This window comes from Gossypium hirsutum, chromosome D01, assembly GCF_007990345.1.
Source record: "Gossypium hirsutum isolate 1008001.06 chromosome D01, Gossypium_hirsutum_v2.1, whole genome shotgun sequence".
Classification (NCBI taxonomy): domain Eukaryota; kingdom Viridiplantae; phylum Streptophyta; class Magnoliopsida; order Malvales; family Malvaceae; genus Gossypium; species Gossypium hirsutum.
In genome coordinates, this window is record NC_053437.1 from 1465340 (window position 1) to 1490907 (window position 25568).

General features: G+C 33.4%; 4 protein-coding genes across 7 annotated transcripts; 1 reads left to right on the forward strand and 3 right to left on the reverse strand.

Annotated features, from left to right (window-relative positions):
• The first annotated feature begins 3732 nt into the window (after positions 1 to 3732).
• On the forward strand, positions 3733 to 6378 carry LOC107933062 (probable disease resistance protein At5g63020). Its single transcript, XM_041087820.1, has one exon. It carries the CDS (start codon positions 3733 to 3735, stop codon positions 6376 to 6378), a length of 2646 nt encoding a protein of 881 aa, XP_040943754.1.
• A 1214-nt stretch (positions 6379 to 7592) lies between these two features.
• On the reverse strand, positions 7593 to 10746 carry LOC107933032 (RNA polymerase II subunit 5-mediating protein homolog). Of its 2 annotated transcripts, none has more exons than XM_016865179.2 (11): positions 10460 to 10746; positions 10298 to 10357; positions 10030 to 10197; positions 9820 to 9883; positions 9187 to 9500; positions 9021 to 9119; positions 8873 to 8906; positions 8642 to 8724; positions 8351 to 8392; positions 8170 to 8247; positions 7593 to 8093 (listed from the first exon to the last, which is right to left on the reverse strand). In XM_016865179.2, the coding sequence occupies exons 1-11, from the start codon at positions 10664 to 10666 to the stop codon at positions 8037 to 8039; spliced, it is 1206 nt and encodes a 401-aa protein (XP_016720668.1). In that variant the 5' UTR covers positions 10667 to 10746; the 3' UTR covers positions 7593 to 8036. The 2 variants fall into 2 exon arrangements, with proteins under 2 accessions (XP_016720668.1, XP_016720667.1); XM_016865178.2 differs by having other exon boundaries at positions 8861 to 8906.
• Positions 10747 to 15455: 4709 nt separating this feature from the next.
• Positions 15456 to 16981, reverse strand: LOC107933048 (leucine-rich repeat extensin-like protein 4). Its single transcript, XM_016865199.2, has one exon. The coding sequence runs from the start codon at positions 16939 to 16941 to the stop codon at positions 15733 to 15735; it is 1209 nt and encodes a 402-aa protein (XP_016720688.2). The 5' UTR covers positions 16942 to 16981; the 3' UTR covers positions 15456 to 15732.
• A 2657-nt stretch (positions 16982 to 19638) lies between these two features.
• On the reverse strand, positions 19639 to 24792 carry LOC107933035 (protein TPX2). 3 transcript variants are annotated; one of them, XR_005909150.1, is made up of 18 exons: positions 24429 to 24760; positions 23721 to 23806; positions 23485 to 23622; positions 23336 to 23397; positions 22951 to 23230; positions 22625 to 22843; positions 22367 to 22537; positions 22100 to 22243; positions 21856 to 22011; positions 21633 to 21764; positions 21477 to 21554; positions 21258 to 21377; positions 21000 to 21166; positions 20813 to 20921; positions 20630 to 20689; positions 20437 to 20531; positions 20048 to 20322; positions 19639 to 19793 (listed from the first exon to the last, which is right to left on the reverse strand). XR_005909150.1 is itself a non-coding variant. In XM_016865181.2 (17 exons), exons 1-17 carry the CDS (start codon positions 24583 to 24585, stop codon positions 20199 to 20201), a joined length of 2298 nt encoding a protein of 765 aa, XP_016720670.1. In that variant the 5' UTR covers positions 24586 to 24792; the 3' UTR covers positions 19639 to 20198. The 3 variants fall into 3 exon arrangements, 2 of the variants coding, with proteins under 2 accessions (XP_016720670.1, XP_016720671.1); XM_016865181.2 differs by having other exon boundaries at positions 19639 to 20322; positions 24429 to 24792; XM_016865182.2 differs by having other exon boundaries at positions 19639 to 20322; positions 22367 to 22516; positions 24429 to 24780.
• Positions 24793 to 25568: the final 776 nt, after the last annotated feature.

A 25568-nucleotide genomic window follows, 5' to 3' on the forward strand; every position in this document is an offset into this window, starting at 1 on the left:
TAGTTAGAAAAGAAATTATTTTAGAAATTGGGTAAAAATAAGGTATCAAGAAATCGATCTCGTAAAAATTGAGTCGGAAGTCTTTTTATAAATATTTGTGAAATGTTAGTAATGTGGAATTAAAATTTCGTTAGGAAATTTTAATGTTTGGTTAGTCAATTAAATGAAAATGACTAAATTGTAAAAGGTGTAAAAGTGGCTGGGATGATTAATTAGGTTAAGTGTCTAATTAGAAAGGATTTTAAAGGCAATTGGACACAAAATTTATTTAGGCTGGACGGCAAGGGCATGGAATCAGCAAGAAAATGGATGATTTAAGGGCAAAATTGGAATACTGCATAATTAACTAAATAAAATTTGGACTAATATAGAAATATCTAGAGTTCTTGTAATTTCTCTTCATTCTCATTAGCCAAAACACCATAGGAGGGGTTTTTTTTAAGCTGGTATTTCATAATTTTTGCACCAAATGAGTTAATCCTTGTATTTTTCTTGTAATTTTTGTGTTTTTAAGACTTTTACAACTAGGTTCTACTATTAAATTCATTAGTTTTTGATTTCATGGATGAAATTGAAAGTCACCATGGTTGAGTGCTATAAGTTTATGATTAAATATCATGAAATTGAAGTTTTAATTTGTTTACGAGATGATTTTATTAGGTAATTTTAACAGAAATTAACTTTTTAGGACTTAATTGTGAAAAAGTTTGGAATTAAAGTCTAGTGCTGAAATTCTTATTCCCAAAGGTTATAAAGTAGTTGAAAGTGATAGAATAAAGTGTTAATTGAGAAAAATCAGCTCAATTGAGAGGTTAATTGGGCAGGGACGAAATTATCATTTATTAAAAGCTTAAGGGAAAAATGGTAATAAACATCTTGCATTAAAATAGTTTTAGACAGCAGCAGTAGGCTAACTTTGAAAAATCACCATAAATTGTGAAAATCGAATTAGAGAGTGAACAAAATATAAAATTAAATTTTATTGAGTCTAGTTTCTCATAGAAGAAACGGTGTAAGTAATGAAATTGTAAATCATGAGATATAATAAATTTTGTAAGATAAGGTCAGAATGAATTCGGGTTCTCCTGTTCTGAATTTGGAAAATCATCAAAAATTGGAGAAAAATAATTAGGGGTTAAAATTTATATTTTTAAATTATTAATGAGTCTATTTTCAATAAAAATAAATAGAAACATCATCCAAATTTTGTACTAAGAGATAATTATATTTTAGCAAAGAAATGTCGAAGCTATCAGACAACAAGATAGGGATAAGTTTGAAGATTTTACTGTACTTATTGCCTGAACCAAAAATTCTGAAAATTTTATGACAGAAAGGTATTTGAGTCTAGTTTTAGAAACACCAAGCAGTTTTTAATTTAGAATTCTGTAGCTTGAGATATAAATAATTTAGTGACTACGACTCAAGTAGACAGCTTTTAATGAACTATAAATAATAGTGGAATTTTAGAGAATGTTACATATGAACATGAAATGTATTAAATTGATTATTAAATTTATTTATTTAGATCCAGAAAATTTAAATATGAAGCTAGATCGAGGAAAGGAAAAAGTTCGGGATTAGTAGATTTTTGTATACGAACAAGTATCGAGGTAAGTTCGTGTAACCTGAATTATTTTCTTAAATACTTGAAATATATGTTATTGATATGAATATGATTTAAATGTTCATGTTATGAAAATTGATGAAACATTGGTATATTTGATAAAAAGGGGGAAGAAATCTATGTTGAATGAAAGAAAATTCGATGGATCTTTGAAAAGGAATTGACGGTAAAAAGGATCTAGCCCGGACGGGTGATCCTATTCTTATATAGCCCTCCCGAAGAATACGTGTAAAATGGATTTAGCCTGAACGAGTAATCTGAATTAGGGTCTGAATTTAGTCTGGACTGGTAATTCAGATCCAAGCTTATTGAAGTAATTGTCGTTGCAGGGGCTTTAGCCTAGACTGGTAATCCCGACAATACTCTATGAGTTTATATTACAGGGGATTTAGCCTAGACTGGTAATCCTGCTGCAAGGATGAGGTTCACGGGAGTGTGCTCTCTGAAATGAAAATATGCGCATATGAATATGAATTGACGGACCCAGAATTGTACCTCTGAAAATCCATCGAAATTCTAAGAAATTCAACGGGATAAATATGGGAAATAATAAGGGTAATAGAAAACATGGAATTGATGAGCTCATAAATCATTAATCTTTTTATTGAACTCATATGATGCTATTTGATTAATGTTTTGGTTGAGTTTGTGTGTGATAGGTAAATGGTAAATTGAATGGATGTATGAATATTAATTGTATTGTATCGAAAGTATTAGGTAAGTATACTTCTTGTTACATGAGCTTACTAAGCACAACATTCTTACCCTGTTTCTTTTTTCCTGGATTTATAGTATTAAGAGCTCGGAGGTCGGATTCGGTTGGAGACACATCACACTATCAACCTCAACATTTTGGTATATCAAGAAACTTTATTTTGGAAATTAATGGCTTGTATAAGTTGATAAAGTAAATGTTAATGTGAAATGAATGTAAAGTTAGCCATTGATATGGCTAACGAATCCTGGTTTTGGTATGTTATGAGGATATCTTCTGTATATGCGTAAATCTATCTTGAAAATATGTTGAATTGGATTGGTTGATTTGGTTTAATCTCGATGTATGTTTTGAGCTTCGGAGGTCCATCTAAGGGACGTCATAATATGTTTTAATAAATAAATAGTATTTAACTCGTAATAACAGAAAAATTAGTTTAGAAAACTCCAGTAATGAATCGTACCCTATTCCAGCAACGAATACGGGTAGGGGTTGTTACAGTTGCTCCACTCATCCTAGGTCCAACATCAAGTTCGGGACGAAAATTGCCAAAAAACTCTTAGAGGTGAAAGACCAGAAGGAGAATGGAGATTTGTGTGATGTAGCCAGCAAGCCACCACTTCCTTCAGCAACTGAAAGGCCTAGTGAGCCAACTGTGGGTTTGGAGTCCAATTTCAACAAGGTTTGGAGCTGTCTTCAAAAGGAACAAGTGGGAATTAGTGCCATATATGGCTTAGGAGGGGTTGGCAAGATAACCCTACTAAACCAAATCAATAGCAAATTCCATGATGCTACCCATGATTACCATCTCATTTGGACAGTTGCATCACAAGATCGGCCAATTGAGAGAGTCCAGGATCAAATTGCCAAAAGAATAGGCCTTTCTAATGAAGGTTGGAAATCTATTGAAGAGAAAGCTGAAGACATCTTCCAGGTATTATGTAAAAAGAAGTCTGCATTGTTGTTGGATGATATATGGGAATGGTTTGATCTCACAAGAGCTGGGGTACCTCTTCCAACACAAGAAAATGGCTCAAAGTCATTTTCATAACTCGACATGTGCTGTCAAATGCAACCGAAAATGCCTTACAATGGACCCATTGTGTCAATAAAACTTTCAAAATCAAAGAAAGTGGGATCACAGAGAACTCTGTGCAATACAAGTCCATGGTTTTACGCACTTTACTCTGAAATTATCATCATTTTCACTATTAAAGTGCATGCCAACTTCCAACACTTTGTCTCTGTTTAACTGCCAATTTTCTTTCTCTGTTTCTGTTTACGAAAAAAATTCTTACTCTTTCATGTAACTCCATAAGCATCTTTGATCTATTCCTTGCTTCTATTTCCTGAAATTGTTGAACTCACTCTTCTAAAATCAAAACCAGGTATGGGTAATATCTTCTCAACCTCACTTTCACTCGATACCATCATTACCCGTTGCTGGGATTGTGCTGCTGGACAGGCAAGTTATTTATGCAACCTCGAAGATAACCTCCATGCTTTACAAGCTGAAGTAGCAAAACTGAAGGAGCTCAGGGGTGATCTGATGAGCAGGGTCAGAATTGCTGAAGATGAGCAGCAGCATAAGCGGCTAAACCAAGTGGAGGGTTGGCTTCAGAGGGCTGATCATGTGATAGCCGATGCTGATCAACTGAGTCGGGAAAGTCCTCAGCAAGTTGAAAAGTTATGTATAGGAAGTTGTTGTTCCAGGCATCCCAGGTCCACCCACAAGTTCGGGAAGCAAATTGCCAGAATACTCCAAGAGGTGAAACACTTGAAGGAGAATGGAGATTTCAGTGATGTGGCCTGCAAGCCACCACTTCCTTCCGCAACTAAACGACCTTCTGAGCCAACTGTGGGTTTAGAGTCCTATGTCAATCAGGTTTGGAGTAGTCTTCAAAAGGAACAAGTGGGAGTTATTGGCATATATGGCTTAGGAGGGGTTGGCAAGACAACCCTCCTAAACCAAATCAATAACAAATTCCATGATACTACCCATGATTACCGTGTCATTTGGGCAGTTGCATCACAAGATCGGCCAATTGAGAGAGTCCAGGATCAAATTGCCAAAAGAATAGGCCTTTCTAATGAAGGTTGGAAATCTATTGAAGAGAAAGATGATGACATCTTCAAGGTTTTATGGAAAAAGAAGTTTGCATTGTTGTTGGATGATATATGGGAATGGTTTGATCTCACAAGAGCTGGGGTACCTCTTCCAACACAAGGAAATGGCTCTAAAGTCATTTTCACAACTCGTCGTCTTGACGTGTGCTGTCAAATGCAACCGAACATGGATAATAATATCAAAGTGGAATGTTTACCACCAGGAGAAGCTTTCGAACTGTTTGAGGAGAAGGTTGGATCAGAAACCCTTCGAATGCATCCAGATATTTGCAAGTTAGCTGAAGCGGTGGTTGATGAGTGTGGAGGGCTACCTCTCGCTCTCATTACAATTGGGCGAGCCATGGCATCCAAGAAGACCCCTCCAGAATGGGAATATGCTATTGAAGTTTTAAGGCAATCAGCAGCCTCTGTGTTGCCAGGGGTAGGGAAAGAGATGTATCCCAAGTTAAAATTTAGTTATGACTGTTTACCTGATGAAAGGTTCAGATCTTGTTTCTTGTATTGTTCTTTATATCCAGAAGATTATCTCATCGAAAAAGATGAACTAGTACATTGTTGGATCAGGGAAGGACTTTTGGACGAGCATACCAATTTGAGCAATGCCAGAAACCAGGGACATTTCATTATAGGTTCTCTTATTGACGCATGCTTATTGGAGAAACGACAAAATAGTGTTAGTGTAAAAATGCACGATGTGATTCGCGACATGGCTTTGTGGATTGCTGGTGAATCTGAGAAGGAGAAGTTTTTTGTAAAATCAGGTGTTCAGTTAAAGGAACAACCGAAAGCTAAAAAGTGGGAAGAGGTAACAAGAATGTCGCTGATGGATAATCAAATTGAAAATCTAACTGAGATATTGGAATGTCCCAATCTCCAAACTTTGTTTCTTAGGAGGAATCGTTTGAAGGTAATCATGGATGATTTCTTTAATTTCATGCCCATGCTAAGGGTTCTGGACTTGTCTAGAAATATGAATTTGGAAGAACTGCCAGTAGGAATTGCAAAGTTGGTTTCACTAGAACATCTCAATTTGTCACGGACAGGAATAAAAAAGTTGCCAGTCGAATTGAAGGCCCTAGCAAGGCTGAAATATTTGAATCTGGAGTGGACAGCGGATCTAGAAATGATCCCACAACAATTGATATCCAGTTTCTCCAAGTTGCAAGTACTAAAATTGGAGGGATGTGGCTATGGATGTTTATTGGTTTTGGAGGAAATGGAGCATTTAAAATATTTGAATGTGTTGACTCTTTCTTTTAGAAGGGCTTCGGAGTTGGAAAAAGCTTTGAGGTTCAACAAGTTCTTTAGCTGTGCCATTGAACAAGTAAGCCTTCTAGATTTCAGAGATTCAAGATCATTGAATATTATGGCTTTAGCAAAACTGCAGCATCTATGTACTTTAAGGCTTTGGAGTTGTATGGATCTAGAGGAAGTGAAGATCGAACGTAACATAATTGAAGGTGCAGGATGCTTCCATAGCCTTCGATATGTAATCGTAGACGAATGCAATCATTTGAGGGATGTGAGTTGGGTAACTTTTGCTCCACATTTGGAAGAACTATGGATAGCTGAATGCAATGGTTTAAAAGAAATCATCAGTGAAGAAAAACTTGGTGAAGTCGCTGAGCTAAAAGGAAATTTAAACTTATTTTCTAAGCTCGAAATTTTGATTCTAAATCGTCTGCCGAAACTAAAGACTATATACCACCATGCTCTGCCTTTCCCACATCTGAAGAAAGTATACATTATAGGATGCCCAATGTTAAAGAAGCTGCCACTAAACTCCAATAGTGCAAAAGGACACAGGCACATCATTGAAGGAGAGGAGGGATGGTGGAAAGATGTAGAATGGGAGGATGAATCCACTAAAATTGCTTTTCTCCCCACTTTCAAACCTCATATATTGTAAGAAATGTTGGATACTATTAAGGGTTAAAACCATTATTGTATCATAACATGTGTAATTGCAAGTTCTATTTTGTTTATCTCTAAATTACATGTAGTTTTATTTTTTGTTTTACACAATCACGTTTTCCTGTATATAAAATAAAATGTTTTAATTTGAAAATATATTATGTTAATAAATTATAATTTGAAGTATAACCCTCAATACATCACATCATCTTCTTTTAATTCTATAATTAAAAATTTTGATAATTATAGTAAAACTAAAATTTTCCTATTTTGTATATTTAAAAATGAGATAATTTTTCTTATAGGAGAGTATACTATAAATCTGTTAATTATAAATTTGTAATTTTAAAAAGAGAAAAATTAAGTTTAAATATAATTGACTTTCATTCAAAATAGATGTAATCATAAGAAGAGGTGTTTCATAAGCATATATAACATTAATATATCATGTAAGATTAGATACTAAATATTGATAATTATATTGAGTGACATAATATAAATGCTACAATATTTCAATATTTGTATATTAAAATTCTTTAATACAAATTACTAACATTTTACAATTTTTATGATTATAGAATGCTACTACAAAAATTTAACATATAATTTTTTATGATGTTTCTGCAAAGATAATTGGTTATATGATTAAATTAGAACATTACAAATTTAAACATATTTTTTTCAAAAAAAAAAATTTGGGAAACTTAAATGTATACCCCACTCTTAATTTCATCCCATTAAAAAATTTTTATTATAATTAATTAAGTTTTAATTCAATTAACAGCGGACAATAATGTATTAACCTTAGATTCACAGATTATTTTTTAAAAATTTATTATTCATATCTAATATTTAAATGAATTGGTGATATTATTCGTTTTAAATAATTTTCTTTAAAAGAAACCAACTTAAAAGTTTCAGCAACCAAATTATTAAATAGAAAATTAAAGATAAACAGAGTTATAGCAACTTAATTTTTGGAAAAAAGGGTGAGAAAATTAACTCTTTTTCACTTGAAATATCAATAGCTATTTAATTGCTTATTTATACTTATCTTTTATCTTTTTATTATTAATTTTAAAAATAAATAAAACTAGACTTCTGACTTATATCTATTAAAAATTCAAATGTTTTAATTACCATGATAAATTTAATTGTTTATCATACATAATATTCCATGTTAATATCTCATTATAAACAAAACCAGACTTAAATAAATTTAAAATTAATCATTTACAAATATCGACAAGCAAAAACTTGCAAGACTTGAGCACTAAATTGATCTATGACTACTTATACTCAAAGTGAGATTATGTGAATGAATTCTGTAGAATCACAGTCTCATAAACAAGTAATAGCAAAGTTATTAAAAGTGAAGAGTGGAGAATATGATATGCCAAATTGTAACAAACACTACTACATGTGCTTACCACAGCCTTAGCTATAATTGCACAAACCATGAAAAGGAGTTCGAAAAAAAGAAAGGCCTTGCATTACCTGCTACTCAAACAGTAACGACAACTCTCCCTAAAATCCATTCGAACAAAACTTCAACCCACAATTAGGATCAGCAATTAGTTAATGGTTTGATCAGATTATACCATACTAAGATGTCTCATTTTTTACATCTATTTTTGTCATACAATGCTCAACCTACTTCCTTTGCATTTTGAATCTAGACACCGGCTTCGAAGGTTGCGAACCAGATGACTGCAAAGGACATAAATATTGTAGAAAGTATTCAAGGCAGCAAATATATACTCACAAAGATGAGTAAGCGCAATACCTGTAATGAAGTCATATTTGTTCCCACTGAACTTTTATCCAAATTCTGAGTATGCTCAACTATAGAACCCGTAAAAGCCTGCACATATAGCCAATAAATCATGATGGATAAAGGCACATAAACAACATGCATCATGCCGTAATTATTAATCAAAGTAACCAGCATGGTAGAGGTAGCATACCTTGGAACTATCAAATTCTGATTTTGAGGCCTGGACAGATTTCTGTAACACAAAATTGGAGTCAAAAAAGATGGTTAGCAGCCCTCTCATTGGTGATCTTGCATTTATTAATACAATATAGAGAGGACAAGGTTCGATATAAGGTCATTGATGTTATCCAAAGATCTATTCTGAAATAACATGAATGATATCATGTTGGTTTTCTCTATTTTTTCCTTCTCCCAAAGAGCAGAGCTCAAATATAAGCTACAGCTACCTTATTTCATTATGATGGTTCTGCTTCAAACTTACCTTCTCGAAAGGAGCAGAGGCATTTATGGAAGGACTTAAAGACTTTGTGTCTTGTTGTATGATTCGACCATGTGAAATTTCACCTGAATAAGATAAAATAAAGGAATTGCCTCATCTATAAATCAAACTCGAAATGATATTCACATCTATCAGTAGATAACATAATATCTTTACCCTCCTTGAGTCTACATGATTACATGCATAAGTCAGAAACATAACCTTCATAGTTACCTTTGGTAACAGGTTCCTCTGTCAATCCAGTAGACTGCATTTCAGATATACAGAAATCAGACTTCAGGATTCATTTATCAATAAGTTAGAAGGATTATCAAAGAAAGGCTGAAAGACAAAGAAGGCATACAAAGATTTAACCACTTACAGCGAACTGATTAGTTAAATCTTGATGCTTATATTTATTGGACATCTCTTCAATTGGTTCTTTGCCGTTGAACTGCTGTAGTTGTTTCCTTGACTGAGACTGATACAGTGACACATTCAACATGCAATTGTATTAACAGGTAAAAAGCACCAAGTCCCAACATTACCTCTGAATATCTTTGACCATGATCAAGATAACTGTAACATTCATCCTTTTTTCTATGAAAAGCAGCTTTAGTCCACTCATCTTCATCACCATCACCTTCAGCAGCTTTAATCAATTCATCTTCATTGCCGTCACTTTCAACTGCATTAGCATCTTCATCTTCATCTTCAAGATTCTCCTCATTATCTTCAGCTGCAAGTTCTTCTTTCTCAAGTTCTTCCAACCTTGACATTATACGAGCATATTCATCATCCTCAGATGCACCCATTTTATTGTCTGCTTCAGCCACACTAGGAGTTTCAAGTTCCAGTGAACCTGAAAAGAAAACATTTTGTCTAACTTAAATTCCTCAACTTCATTAAAATAACCAATAACCATTTCATCACAATCAGTTAAGATAATTAGGCCGCATAATAACAAGTACCTCGACAAAAGAAGTTCTAACAAAAAAAGAACGGAGAAGATATTATGCAACATGTTAAAAGAGATATTGCAAGCAACCAGCATACCAAGTTCACATAAAACATAATCCAGAATTTGTTTGCTAGAGTATCATCCTTACTTAAACAAGTAGCCTACAAAGTTCCAATATCCGATAGTGAACAAAAACGAAAGAAAAGACAGGTTAACCTGCCTGATTGAGACGCCCGTTCGGTAGAATTATCCTCCTCATACTCTCTAATCTCCACAAGTCCCTCCTGTAACAATAAAATCATAGTAACAGGTAAAGACTAGGCACACACAAGAAAAAGTGAGCCTACTTATGCCCAATTTAACTAATGTTTTATGAATACTAATGTTTAATGAATAAACAACACAAAGCAGAAAATTGAGGGAAGCTTACAGCAGCTTCAGAAGCAGTGGAATCAAAAAAAGAAGCCTCAGCTTTAAGATCCTGCATTACGGCCTTCAATGTGTTCACTTTAGACTCCAATGATTTCCCTCTCCTCTTTAGGATTTCAACAGTTTGTTTAGCTGTTCTTTCAGTATAATAACTTTCTCCCAGTAAAACCTACAACAATGATTTCATATTCCTAATTAAAACCCTAAACCCTAAACTTGTCAAATATTAAAATAAACTCCTAATTTAGCGCGTAACGCAAAAGCTATACCAGAAACTCATTCGTATGAATCAAACGACCAGGAAAAAACGCCGCTTTCCCAAACGGAACCTGGAAAAAAAAAAAGCCTAAGCAACCTTTTTTATTTTTTGCTTTTTTACTAATATGTATAAATAGAGTGAAACTGATTGATCGTAAATTTGAAATTCTTGCCATGATATCGTGGTGGAGTTCGTCGGGGAGCTTTTGAACGAGGTTGATGAGGGAAGTGTTATTGGCGATGAATTCTTTTAATTGATTCATTTCGTTCTGCTTATCCGATAACTTGTCCTCCACCATCTTCGCCGCCTTCTGAACCTCCTCCGCCGGGAACATTGAAGACAGCGACGTCACCGTACCTTTCACTTGAGATTTCCCCATTTTAATTTTTATTTTTTGAATAGTGAGAATTGAAGAGAATGAGCTTACGACGAACTGGCTGCGACTCGAATTGTTTGATTCTTTGGAGTGGCTCAGGACTCTTCTAGAAGGTTAGATGACTGTGAAAATTTAGGGGTTATAGCATTAGACGTCCAGAAATTATAGCCAATATTCTAAATTAGTCCCAAAAGTTCAAATTGCTATACTTGAGTCCTTAATGTATCAATGGTAAGCCCCGGATCTAACTTGGACATATTTAAAACATAAGAATCAAATTTTAAAGCCATAATAATAAATTTAGCCTTATGTTTACATCTTTTATCAATTTGGTCATTTTATTCATTTTTTAGCTATATTCAACCCTCAATATTTGAAAAAGAATCAAATTATTTTTGTTTAATAGAAATTCTACCTAAAGCATTAATTTTTTTTAAACAATATTGGCATGACGACCTGCATGGTAGTCCACATGTCTTTCATTCTAATATTACATTATTTGTCGTATATATCATCACGTCAAAAGATAATTTTAAAATTATAGAATATTCAAAAAATAAAAATAAATTTAAAATTCAAAAAATTATAAAAAGTTTATAATTCAAAAAAAATAGCATGAAGTATACATGTAGTGCCATACGGGCTTTTATGTTTACAATTTTAATGTTATAGTCATTATTTATGTTAAAAAATAGTAATTCGATTCTTTTTAAAAGGTCAATGGTTAGATTTGACTCTTTTTAAAAGGTTAAGCATTAAACTTAGCTAAAAAAGAATATGACTAAATTGACAAAAATATAAATATTAAAGACTAAATTTATCATTATACCATTTGATGGTGATTGATGATGGATGAAAATATAGAGCAATGATATAGGTTATTGTTGAGAGGCATTTGGAAGGGGCAGAAGTAAATTTCTTCTCCAAATATTTACATTGAGTTTGAATTTTGAAATCATCGTCGTTGAGAGAATTTTACATGAATACTATCTCGACTTAAACATGATTAGTCTTAAATCGTAAAACAAATTAAAACATTTATAATTATACGGAAAAAAAAACATACAGCGACGAAATCAAGTAGTGAAGAAACTTGGTAGCAACAATAGATCATACCTAATTAGTGATTATTAATTCAAAATTTTTTTACTCGATTCAATCAAACGCACACACCTAATTAGTGATTAACCATAAATTTTACTTTGAAATGATTTGTGATAATTGAGGTTATTTTGATAATTATTTGATTAAATTAATATATTATTATTTCGTATTTATTTTTAAAATTAACAATTTAATAATATACAAAGAAAATATAAACTAATATAATAATATAATATTGATAATTAAAATTTTCAACTTATGGTAACCGGTGGTAATTAAAACCAAATAGATAGGGTTTTTTAAGTTTTAAAAAATTGATAAAAATAAAATATTATTTGCTATAAAATATTTAAATCAATTTTAGTTTTAAAATATATTTTAAATTAGTGTATTAATATATTAAAATAAATAAAAGCATGCAAGGGTTTGGCGTCGCGATCCTCCCTAGCTTCTTCCTAAATATACAAATCATACCAAATGTTAGTTTTGAGAATCAAATATGTACGTATAAACTAGATGTATATATATATATATATACAAATTAGTATGCATGAACAAGTTTATGAATATATAAGCTAAATCATAGACATGTAAAAATAGAGCAAGGGTTAGGCAGGTAGCAGATGGTGAGAATTATAATCAGGCACTCCAAGATTGCCAACAACACCTGCCAACGTCCAAGGGTTTGGTTGCTGGTTTAAACATGCAGAGAAGGGAGGTGACGGTGAGAAGCCTCCTACTTCTGCAGCCATATAATCAAATGTCTGATTCTCCTCGGGCACGATAGCAACATCATTTGTTGAATCCGATGGCACCTCCATCAACTTACGTTTCTTGTTCTTCTTGATTTCTCCTTCACTTTCTTCGTAATCCGAGCTCACAACAGCAGCATCCTTATTCTTAATCTCACAGATAACGGAATCACTCAAACCAGCGCTAGCATCTTCTTGGTCTTTCAGAGAGTACGATCGTGCATAATCCATTGACCATTTGATTTCTTGCTTTTCTTGCTGGTGAATGTGAAGTATTTATCAAACCCTATGACTTAGCCGCCGTTCTTGTGCTTCACTTCTTTGACATATTGTTGGAGCCAACATCCATCTCCCGCGGTTCTTTCGATTCTTGATTTGCTCCTTTTCTTCAACTTCGTGATAACCCAGAAAGACCCTGTAGAATCTTGGTCGAAAATATTCCAAGGCTAGCGATTTGCACCATAAAACATCATCACACCAGAAGGTATGGGATCGCCCTTGATGATTGGTTTAAGGTAATCACAAAGGATTTCTTCTTTGGTGGGAAGAAATCGAAACCCTATAGGAATCTGAAGCTGCGATCTAACAGTTGACATGATCGGGGGCTCGTTAAAGACGAAGAGAAAGATGAGACTAATTTGGTGGTTTTCAAACGAATTTCTAGAAGTGTTCCAGAAGATGTCAGGTTATAACCTCATATATATATATATGTGTATATATATATTTCTTTTGTATCAAATAAAAAATAATTCGAGAGCGTAAATGTTAACCTCATAAGTCATTTTTCTTATGTTCATCATCATTATGCAGTATGAATGTAGCTTAATATTCAAAAACAAATGAATTGATAAATATGAATCTTTAATGAACTCTCTAAACAATGATGCTATCGTATAATCATTAGAAATACTGAAGGTCTGGTCCTAGCTTCTCCTGATAGGTACATACCCAACGCGTTTGTGGCGGAGGCTGTGGCAGCGATCCAGGCGATGACATTTGCAGCAGATCCGGGGTTTATGCATGTTGTTTTTGAAGGCGACTCATTGACGATTATAAAGAAACTCACATCACCCAATGAAGACAGATAGAAAATTAGTGGTTTTTTTTCTGGTGGAAAGGATTCATTAAAGAAAAACTTTTGTTGAGCAATGTTACTTACATCCATCCAAGTGCCAACATTGTGGCTCATCTGCTTGCAGGAAGTGGTTTGGGGTCAGATGGAAGAGGTCCCGGATGTGGCCGTTGACGGATATCGGCGAGGGTGGTTCGGTTGACTTAACTTCTGCGACCTGGCTCTATCTTGATGAGGAAATGGAGCTTGATTCCCTTTGCATTGTCAGTTTTGGCTTCTTGTTTGGGTCGAGAGCTCAACTATGGCTTCTACTTTTCTTTTGTTTGCTTTGGGAGAGGAAAGGTTTTGGTGTATTTTGGTTCTTTTGATTGATGTAGTTTTCTTGACCAGGCCTTTTCTTCTCTCTTGTTAATGGAACTCACTTTTCTACATATACCCACTTATCAAATTCAAAAATTATAATTGAAATGTGAGTAAATTACACTGACAGTCACTCAACTTCAGGATAGTTGACAAAACAGTCACTTAAGTTTCAATTCAATCACTCAGCTTTCGAAAAATAACAAAACAGTCACAAACATTATCAAAAAGTGACAAATCAATCACTCATTTTACGTTAATGTCTTAACGGGACTGCTGATGTGGCAAGTTAACTAGCTGATGTGGCCAATTAACTTGCCACGTTGACATGGCAATGCAATTAAAATTGGTCTTATTCAGAATTTGGTCATTGTACATTATGAAAACTTAAAAAGTAGTTCAATTAATTATCAATGTTAAATCTTGAAAATTAGTTCAAGTATCAATGTTAAATCTTATCTGTTGACTCAAAAATTAGCATTTCAACAAATTATATGCAAGAAATTAGTAAAAATCAACAATTCAATCAATAATTTACATCAAATTTGAGGACTATCTTTTCATTTTTCCTAAATTACAAGGATGACATTTACAATTAGACCTAAACAATGACAAATTACAAATTTAAACCCTAAATACCTTTGTTCAGAGGTTTCGTAGCCAGCGTAATCGGTGAAATCGACGAAGATGGAACTCATGCATTTGGTGTGAAGATGGAACTCAATGGAGCAAAACTCACACTATCCGTTGAGGACGGAAGAGTTAACTTTAATTTCGATGAGGTCGATGACTATGGTGGGAACGTCAGCGATCATGATGCGGCGGAGGGCGTTAGCTATGGAGGCGTCAATGTCGTGGAAGCATAGTCATCTTTGAGCTCCCAGATTTTGACCATTGGGAATCGCTGGTACCAATCTCCTTCCATTCTCTTCTTCTTTTCTTCTTCTTCTTCTCCATTTCTTCTCTTATTCTTCTACTGTCCAGGGCTCTTAAATGGGGCTGTTTAAATGACAAGTGACAACAAGCCCACCGTTAAATGCCATGTTTTGAAAGTTGAGTGACTGAATTAAAACCTAAGTAATTGTTTTGTCAGCTATACCAATGTTGAATGACTGGTAGTGTAATTTACCCTTAAACTTTACACTTTTACTCATTTTTCTCATAAAATAAGGAATTTACAATTTAATCCTTATATTTCTAAATATTTTTTATGATAAAATATATATATACAAAAAAACGTTAACATTAAATAAATATAATTATATTAATATTAAATAAAATAAAAATTAATCTCCCTCTGGCTCCCTTCCCACCACTGAATACTTACTTATAATTTAATAACTAATAGTGTCATTCATCAAAAAAAGAAAAAGTATAATACACATAAACTCTTTATCCACCTCCTACAAACTCCAATCATATATATATATATATATATATATTTTTTGTTTGTTATAATCAAAACTTACATTGCAATCAACCCCAAAAAATATTAATAACAGACTCAAACCTAAACTTTGAGATAAAGATACAAAATTTTAATAACTTAATATATTATTAAAAGTAAAAAAAAAACAAATTCAGATTATTTATTTCTAGTAAAATAACATCATTTGATTTATTCACAAAGGTATAAATCATCAAATATAAATCCTATACATATCTTGTAACTTATTCTTCATATTTGATATACATATATATATACATTTTCAATCAACTAGTTAATGCCACCTTTCTCAAATCTAAATATAATATCGTGCATTAAATATAAATCCTTTTATTTATGCATGTCCTGGAGCCATAAAAGGTGATAACATCGGTGTAGCCACCGGTACCATAGCCGGAGGAATCGCAATCGAACCACCGCCCCCGCCACCATAATGGTAATCAAAACAGTCCACCGGATGTTCAAGCGCTGCTTCACACTCTTTCTCACTTCTTTGCCTCGGCTTTTCCGGCAAACAATTCCGGCGATCATCAAAAGCCACACCATTCGAACTCAAATTCCCACAAATCCCTTCTTCTTCACAAAAAAAGTTGTAAGAAAACGTGAAATTCTTCAAATTAGGCAAAACACAAACACCCGAAGGTACAATCCCACTCATCATGTTATGAGCTAAGTTTAATATCTCCAAATGAGCTAACCCGGCAATACTATAAGGTATTGGACCGACCAAATTATTATTACTAACATCCAATACTTTGAGTTTATAAAGGTAACCCACTTCCGGCGGTAAGCAACCCGACAAGCTGGTGTTGATCAATAAAAGCTCTTCTAACGTGTTGGCGAAGTTTGCAATGCTCGGCGGCAAACAGCCGCCGAGTTTGTTATTGGCGAAGACGACAACGGAAGCCGAGCTAGCGACGAAATTGTTCGGTATCACGTTAGAGAACCGGTTGTTGTTTACGAAGATGGCGTCGAGGTTTTTAGCGAATAGTTGAGCCGGTAATGACCCTTCGAACTCGTTGTAACGGATATCGAGATACTTAAGTGACGGTAAAGAAAGGACGACGGTTGGAAAAGGGCCGACGAATCGGTTGTTACTTAAATCGAGTTCGAATAAGTGAGAGAGATTGGATAACGTTTGTGGGACGATGCCACAGAAGCGGTTGCTGTTGAGGTGGATAAGAGCAAGGTCGGTGAGAAGACCGAGTTCATCGGGGAGGTAACCGGCGATGTCGTAGCCGTTTAGGTCAATACCGGCGACGACTTTGATGGTTTTGTCGTGAGGATGTGGTGCACAGTACACGCCTGTGTATTTGCATACGTCGGGTCCAACCCAGTTTGTGGTGATGTTGTTGGGGTCGGAGTAGATGACTTTTTTGAAAGCTTGGAGGGCTGTGTAAGCTTGTTGGAGCTTTGGGTTTGGAGGCAGTGAACGGTGGTGGTGATGGTGGTGGTGAGTAGCGGCGGAGGAGGAAGAGAGGTGGAGTAGAGAGAGGAGCAAGGTTTGGGAAATGATGAATGAACAATACCAAGTTGAAGCCATTGTTATTTTTGGTGGATGCTTTGTTGATCGAACTTGGTTTTTATGTAGGAAAACACGTCTTTCATTTTCATGAGAAAAGGCTTTATTCCCCTATTTAATCATGTTGTTCATATATATGATTTCGGGTTAGATAATTCGAGTTGCGTTACGTATTTAGAGTTATTAACTTTTAATCATCAATCTGAGTTAATCAGATTAATATTTAAGTTAATCAAATTACAAATAATACACGTTTAAGTAATTATAAATAGAAAGTACAATCACATTAAAACTCGAAATATATTCGGACAAAACCTATACATGATGAACTTAAACCTAGAGTAAATCATCTTTTATAATTTCTTATACAATCAATATTTTAATTTTACTTATCATGTAAATTTTTAAATAAATTCGATATTTTTTATTATATCTAAATATAATTTATATTTAAATAAATAACTACTTTTATTTTACACCGAGTATTTCTTATTTTCAATATATATATAATCACATCGACATTGATTTGTTTTTAGTAGAAGAGGACATCCCAACCCATTTTTATAGTGACAGTTAACCATTACAAAATGGTACGATTTTGCATCACATAACATTGAATTTTCATTGGGTCGTAAGTTCAAGGAATGTTGGTCATTGTTGGCCACTAACTCTTTGACCAAAACATTAATAAATTCTAATAAAATTATTCACTAAATATTTGTAAAAATTGAGTCTAAAAAATAAAATCGAGCATTCAAATTCGTTATCTACAAAAGTAAAATAGATTCAGTTAATGAATGTTCATAGACAGAAGCGGAAAATATTTGTAAAAATTGAGTCTAAATAATAGAATCGAGCATTCAAATTTGTTATCTACAAAAGTAAAATAGATTCAATTAATGAATGTTCATAGACAGAAGCGGAAGGTGAACAATGATCTTAACCTTTTAGAAATGAAAAGTTGCTTATATTGCCGTAAATATTGTCAATGGAACCACGGAAGTTACACATAACCAATTACGATAAATAGAAAAAGAAATCGTAAAATGATAGCCGTAACGTCGTAATTATTGGGGAAATGGAAGAGGAGGAGCACGCTAATAAGGACTTATCTCCTTCCATGGGGAGAAATTGCAGTTGTTAGAAGTGGAGGAGGAGAAAGACAGGTTTAGACCACCTGAAGAAAAATGAAAGGGAAAACATTGCTTGGAACTCAAGGGATAATAGAAACAGAAATACATGCTTTCAGTCAATGCTCTATCATGTTTTAATCAGACAATTGCAACAAAACATGCCTCTCAACAGTTATTTTATGTTTCATCCGTTTGTAATGTTCGAGTTTCTGATATTTTAGTTTTTTATGTTTTTGTTGTTCATGAATTTTCGTTAAATTTTAAAATGTGATATTTAAATATTTAAATATTTATTTGAAAATTATGATACAATTTGATAAGACAACAATGTGTTATTAATTACATTTTGATTTTCAAATTAATGGAATAAATGAGATATGGGAGATAATTATATCGTGTATGTTCGGTTTGTTCGACGGACAGAAAAACTTTCCAATGGGTCAAGTCCTTTGTATCTAAAACCATATACAATAACAAATATATATAAATTTAAATCCGAAATTATTCAAATTTTAAAATTCTAAAACTTAAATTGATTTGATTCATATAGACTTAACTCGAAACTCAATAGATTGTAAGTCTAATATTATCTCATTGAATTTTCAATTTGGATCCTCAACATTCTTTTATAAAAATGTCATTTATTGTTCTTATATATAATTCAAGTCAAGTCCATAGATGATCAACCTAAACTAGTATTTAATTATAAAATATATTGCTTGATTGGTATAAGCATTGTTGTTAATACAAGAGGATGTGGGCTCAAACGCACTGAAGTCCATTATCCTCCTATATTTATAGGTTGGAGAGTGGATAGGGGTAGTTCTAGACATTGTGTCAAAAAGAACAAATATGATCAGAACTTATAATTAGATTGTTCAAAAAATATATATAATATATATTAATATTTTGTTATATTATTTTTAGAATAATAATAACATATTTTTTTGGCAAAACATAGAATTTTGAAAACTCCTAGTGACAAATTTATTCGGTTTATGAACATGTCTGATCAATATTTTTTATATATGATGTGCATTGAAAATAGAACAAACACAAATGATTTTTTTTTTCTATTTGTCAACCATTAATATTCATATTAACTAATATGTTGTGCATTTAGTTGATCCTGTTAAAAATTATTAATTTAATTTGTTGAAATTTATTATATTTCTTTTAACAGTTAGTGGAATTCAATTATAGATATAATTTTGAAGCAATCAAACTTATTTTGATTAATTTAACTACAATTTAATTAAAAATGATGACAAAATTCCATCATGCTACAATCATGTCTTCTTTTTAATTAACTTTTTTTTCTTTTACTTCATTATTTCAATTTCCAGAACATAATTATTTTTCATTTTGTTTAGTCATCATGATTCTTTGTATTATCAAATTTTACCTTGAAAAAAAAGATAATAAAAAGAAAATATTTAATATTTTAACTTTTTTAAGGACCTTTTTTAAATTTTTTTTTAAAAAAAAAACTAGCTGTTTTAGGTTAGTATGACTAATTTGAATTAATTAAATTGATTTATTCGCCGAATAGTCTTAGATTTATTCATAGATCACCTAACAGACATACATATAACATTCCATGTTTATTAAAACGTGTCATGTTTGCATGACTTAAAATGGTAACAAAAGAATGTTTTGGAGTCTACTTTCATTGTTCTTCACTACTGAAATTTTAAGTACATATGAGTTCAAAAAGTGTACATAGTTACACAAATGAATCTGCAAACTGTCATAGTTAATGGATCATGGAGTTGATTTCACAAGGGGTTCAAAGTTCTTGAATAGTCTTAGATTTATTCATAGATCACCTAACAGACATACATATAACATTCCATGTTTATTAAAACGTGTCATGTTTGCATGACTTAAAATGGTAACAAAAGAATGTTTTGGAGTCTACTTTCATTGTTCTTCACTACTGAAATTTTAAGTACATATGAGTTCAAAAAGTGTACATAGTTACACAAATGAATCTGCAAACTGTCATAGTTAATGGATCATGGAGTTGATTTCACAAGGGGTTCAAAGTTCTTGAATTGATTTCACAAGGGGTTCAAAAGTTCTTGAACAATCCCCTCCACCGTGACGCCGCCTGCCAGATGACTTGGTTTCCCTAAACCAAAATCACCTCATAAGAGTGGCAGGACTCGAAGTTGGTGTGGCAAATGAACTGATCCTTTTCTTCCTTTCTATTCTTTGGAGAACTCGTAGATGTGGCGGTTTCGGTTTTGTTGTTTCCTTGGAAGACCTGACAAAATCATACACCATCAAAACACGAACATGGCACAAATATACGAATGTCTCGAAGCAAATTATCAACATAAACACAATATACACCAATTGCCATGTATTTTTGTCTTACTTTTGTGGGCAGAAAGGATGATCAAACTTGGGAAGAGGCCTAGCATGGGGAACCATTGTCCTTCTAAGTTGCTTCAATGCTTTCTCTTCCTCAATCTGGTAATGGTTTTATGACATTTTTTTGTTTTAATTCACGTCAAGAACTAGAATTGATAACACAAAGTTTAGGGGACTAAGAGTATATATATGCATACCATTCTAGCAGCCTCACTTTCCTCTCTGAATCTCTTGTAAACCATTTCTTTCTCTTTAATCTGTTAAAAAAAAGATTCATTATAAGAATGTTTATTGAATGGAAATATTGTTTTTTGAACGGAAATATTTATTGAATGGAAATATATATAAACTTTACAAGGGATAAAGAAACTAGAATTTACTTTTTGATCGAATTCCGCTCTATCCACTGCTCGATGATTGACATGGAGGTCGAATGCTTGCACTTGTGTTAGAGGCTTGCGAACCTTTTCAGGAACAGGAATTGGATCCCTGCATAACATTGCATGAAAAGAAAAGAATTTAATATATGTATATGTATATGTATATGTATATGTATATGAATCTTACTCTTTTAGAACCGGCTGAGCCTTAAAGATCCTCATCTGAGCTTCTTCTTTCTCCTTTCTCTGCCTTTCTTCCATCTCTCTTTTCATCTCCTCCTCGTGCCTAACCAGACTCTCCAACTGGAACGGTTCTGGTTTTGTACATTGTTTTGGTTCGGGTTTTGAAGGTAACTGAATAAGATGACACCCATTTAACTAACGTTAACTATAAATTCATGATTGACTTAAAAAATTAAATGAAAGCACACAAAAATTAACATACCACAGGGTAGTCAGTGGTGTATGGATATGGATTAGCCTTGGGAACCCTGGCTCTTTCTTCTTCAAACTGCTTCTCTATAATTTCCATCACGAACTTCTTTTCTTTTTTAGCACCTCTTTCCTGAAAGACATTTGGGGGACTTAATAAAATACTGAACTCTATGTATCTTTTTTGGTCTTATATACCATTCATGAACAAATAAATAAATCAAATATATACCTCTGTTTGGAGATGGAATGGATTGGGAATGGTGTTTCTTGGAATTGGATCATGGCTAGATTCTGATTTCAGAGACAGCTGAAAGGAACAAACATGTAAGTTAGTGTTGCCTCAGATCAGTAGCATAATAACTATTTGGTGGATTTGTATAATTACCTTATCAAATAAATCAAAAACTGCTGGTGGTGGTGGAATTCTCTCATGTGTTGCAAAATGGAATTCTTGAGGTATAGTCACCTGTTTCTTTGTGTTACAGAAGATTCCCAATTCTCCTTTGCTCTCAAATATCTACACAATGCAAAAACAACTAGGGTTACTTTCGCAAGTAACAAAGTTACTATCTCATACAATGCAGAATTGAAATGAAGGAGAAAGTTACCTTTTTATTCAATGGCCTTGCCTTAAATTTAGGAGCTTTTTCAAGTTCCTCCTGCTCAAGTTCAATAGAACTTTTGACCGTTATAGGTCTTGCCCTTAGAGATGTTTGAAGCACTGGGGTTTTAGGTTCTGTGAGATGAGGTTTCCATTGAGTATTCTGTAGGCAGGGAAAAAGAGAGAAGGTAAGCAATATTTAAGGTTCCAAATGAAAATGAATCACATACATGCGAGATAGTTCTCCGAACCTGGCGAGACACTTCTGTTGAAGCTACTGAAGATGTCTCTGCATTCTTACTTGCTCTAGCCATTGTCTCAAAGTGAAATTCCTGAAACTCTTGTGTCTTCGGAGTACTTCTTGGTAATGAAGGTAGTGTTGAAGCTTCAAAAATCTGCACCGGAGAAGGAAATGGGAAACAAATTAAATAGAAGCCTTATAGGTAAAATAAAATCTTAAACGGTAAAGAACAAAGAAAGATCAGTTACACATAAACCAGATGGTACATGCATTACACCTTTTTGTTCAATGGTCTTGCTTTGAACTTCGGAATTTTAGCCATCATTTCTTCCTCAAGCTCTGCTGTGCTCTTCACCGCAACCGGACGCATTCTCTGTGCTGTTTCGAATTCGGGTTCTTTAGGCCTTGTCAATCTGAGCACTGGCATCTGAACAGTAGCAGCATTATCCTGATTAGGTAGAGAAGGAATTTAAAGAAAGAATAAAGGAAACAAGGATGTGTTAGGAGTCAAAATGATGTGATTCTGTTTATTTACATTTGATGAACTGTGCGGACGTGACAAATCTCTGGTACTTGATTGGAACTTTTTCATCATTTCTGCCATTGAAACAAATAGTGCTGCTTGTTCTCGGACATAAACCTTTCTGTCCAATTTGTTGGAAGGTTGGGCCGTAGAAGAGCACAAGTTGGAACTACCACTGGTAAGGCCAAGCTTTGACTTGTGGGGCAAGTTGTGGGGCTTTACATTTAGGATCTGAGGCACATAGGGTAGCAACAAAAAGGCAAAACTTTAGATTGAAGTTACAAAATAACAGTAGTTAAAACATGGACAAAGGAAGAGGCGAGGAGCATATAAAGCACCTGTCTAGATCTTCCTCCATCTAGTTTCTGACGTTTAACGGCTTGGTTTTCTTGAGCCAAATTAGGTGTTCCAGCATTGCCATTTTTCGGCTTCAACATTGACGAATTCCGTATTGTACTAGCTATCTTTTTAGCTGTCTGATGCTTCTTGTCGCTCACCAGTTTTTTCTGAGAATTCATCAATGGTTTAGGAGTGCAAGCTTCAGTATCTACTTGCACAGTGGATTTGCTTTTCTCTTCACCACCAAGACCATTTAAATGTGATTTATTGGCTAGGGCACTAAAAGTTCAACAGAAGGGAACCAAAGATGGGATAATGAGAACCAAATTATTCATACAGAACTCAGTTAGCATTGAAAATTTTTTTAAAACCCCAAGGACAAACCTTTCATTTTCTTGAGCACCTACGGTCCCTATGTTCTCCTTCTCTTTATTATCATTAGCAATCTGCAAAGCATTTAAATCATGAGAATACATAAAAACTAAACAAAAAATAATAATGGATGATGAAAAAAAATGAAATCCACTAATTACCTTGGTGACAATTTGTTTGATTTCAACCTTGGCCTCAGGGGGTTTAGCTTCTTCCTTTACTTTATCAGGCACCTGCTCCGCTTGAGGCTTATCTTCTAAGTTACTGTTAGGAGCTGTTGCATCCGATGATCCCGATGCCTGCAGCAATAATATATATATCATCATGATTGAAAGGAGAGAAGTTGCTTTACAAGATATTGAAATTTAATAAAGGGTATATATAAAGTAATTCAAACCTTCTGCATTTGATCTTCTTCACTGAAATTGCAGAGACTCTCCATTTGAAAGGTTCTATTACCAGCCTTGATTCTAATCATAAAAGCTGCATTATGAAAAAAATGCAACAGTTTTACTTGGTAGCAGATAATATATGGGAATATAGTATTAAAGGTCTAAAACTATAAATTGATGATTAAATTCACACTTCATATCCCTGAGAACCAACCTGATTAAATTATGCTTAATTCATTTATATTCTCTTGAGAAAAACAAAAATAATTAAGTTAAGCTTAATTAAATCACATTTCGTTTCTTTCCCTATCAGATCTAAGGAACCAAACACAACATTCCTGGATCAAACCCTAGATCAATTGCACCTATGCATAGAGAAAATGGGAGACCTAGAACCCTAGAATTTCGAAATAAAAAGTTCAGTAATAAGCAATTAAAACCAATCAATTTACAACCAGAAGTCACTAATTACTAATAAAAAAACTAATCAGTAAAATTAAAACCCTAAAATTCCAAGAAAAATCAAGAATCACCTCCCGAAAACGTTTTGACTGACAGAGAATAAGAATGATCCAAAAGAACACACAATCTTTCAAAGAGTAAGAATCACTTAAATTCTGTTACTTTTTAACGGTTAACGGTTAAACACAAAGAAAGAAAACAGTATATAGAAAGAAGAAGAAGAAAATAGAGACAGAGAGAAAAGAACATACGAGAAGGTGCATAGCTTAAGGCGGTTTCGAACCAAAGCTCGGCATCACGTATTTCTTCTTCCGATTCCCCTTTCGTGAAATCGAAGAAACACGGCGCCGAGAACTCATATAACTCGTCGATCACCGTTACCGTTGCCGTTTCCGTTGATACCTCCATCGGATTCCAAAACGGAGAGATTCTCACTGTTGGGGGAAGGGGAGGAGGGGTTGAATCGGTGAAGGGATTATCGGTAGGGGATTTTTTCTGAAAATCTGTTGTTTTTTTGGTAGTAAATTAAAAGGAAATGGAAGGAAGTTCACTTAAACGTTGGGAGGGGAGGGGGGTAATGCAACGGTCGATTTCTTTTCCTTTTCTTTTTTGAATTTTGGGAAGGTAGTCTAACGGTCGGGTTTTATGACAATTGTTATGGTCTAATTCTAATATTAGTCCCTTTACTATGTTAAAATTTTAGAATATATGTTTTTACTTTCATTTGACATATAATTTGGTGTTTCACTTAAAAAGGGTGTAATTTTCTTCTTTTTTTTGAGTTTACGAGTATAAATATAATACAACTATAGTATATGTTTGAACAACTAGAAAGTATAATCAAACTAATACAAAGCACAAATAGGGAATATGATTGAATCAAAGCCCACACATGATAACTACATATGGTGGGATTGGAGATTTACATATCAATTGTGTATGATGTGATTCAAACCTGGATGTTCAAGGACCTAAGGTCACAACTTTTGCTAACAATACCATTGTTTCTTTAGTCGGGTGTAACCCTTCAAACCTTGTTTGTTTCTAAAGTTTTTATTCGTAGTGTAATAAATAATTTTTCAATTATTAATATTTTTTATAGCCAATTAATAATATTGTTAGTTAATGTTGTTAAAGTGATTTGTGGAATTTTTTTGTTTTAAAAAACGATTTTAAGCAATTAATTGACATGTAAATTTATTATTGGTTGAACGTAACTGACTATACAATCAAATAATAATAATAAAATTCTTGTCATTGCTTTAAAGAAAGTAGCTAATGATATGTCAAATTGAACTTACTAATAACGTTTATAAAAGTAGAATACTAAAAATGTCAAATTGAAATAAAATGATTAAATTATGAATTTTAGAATAGTAGAGGGACTTAAA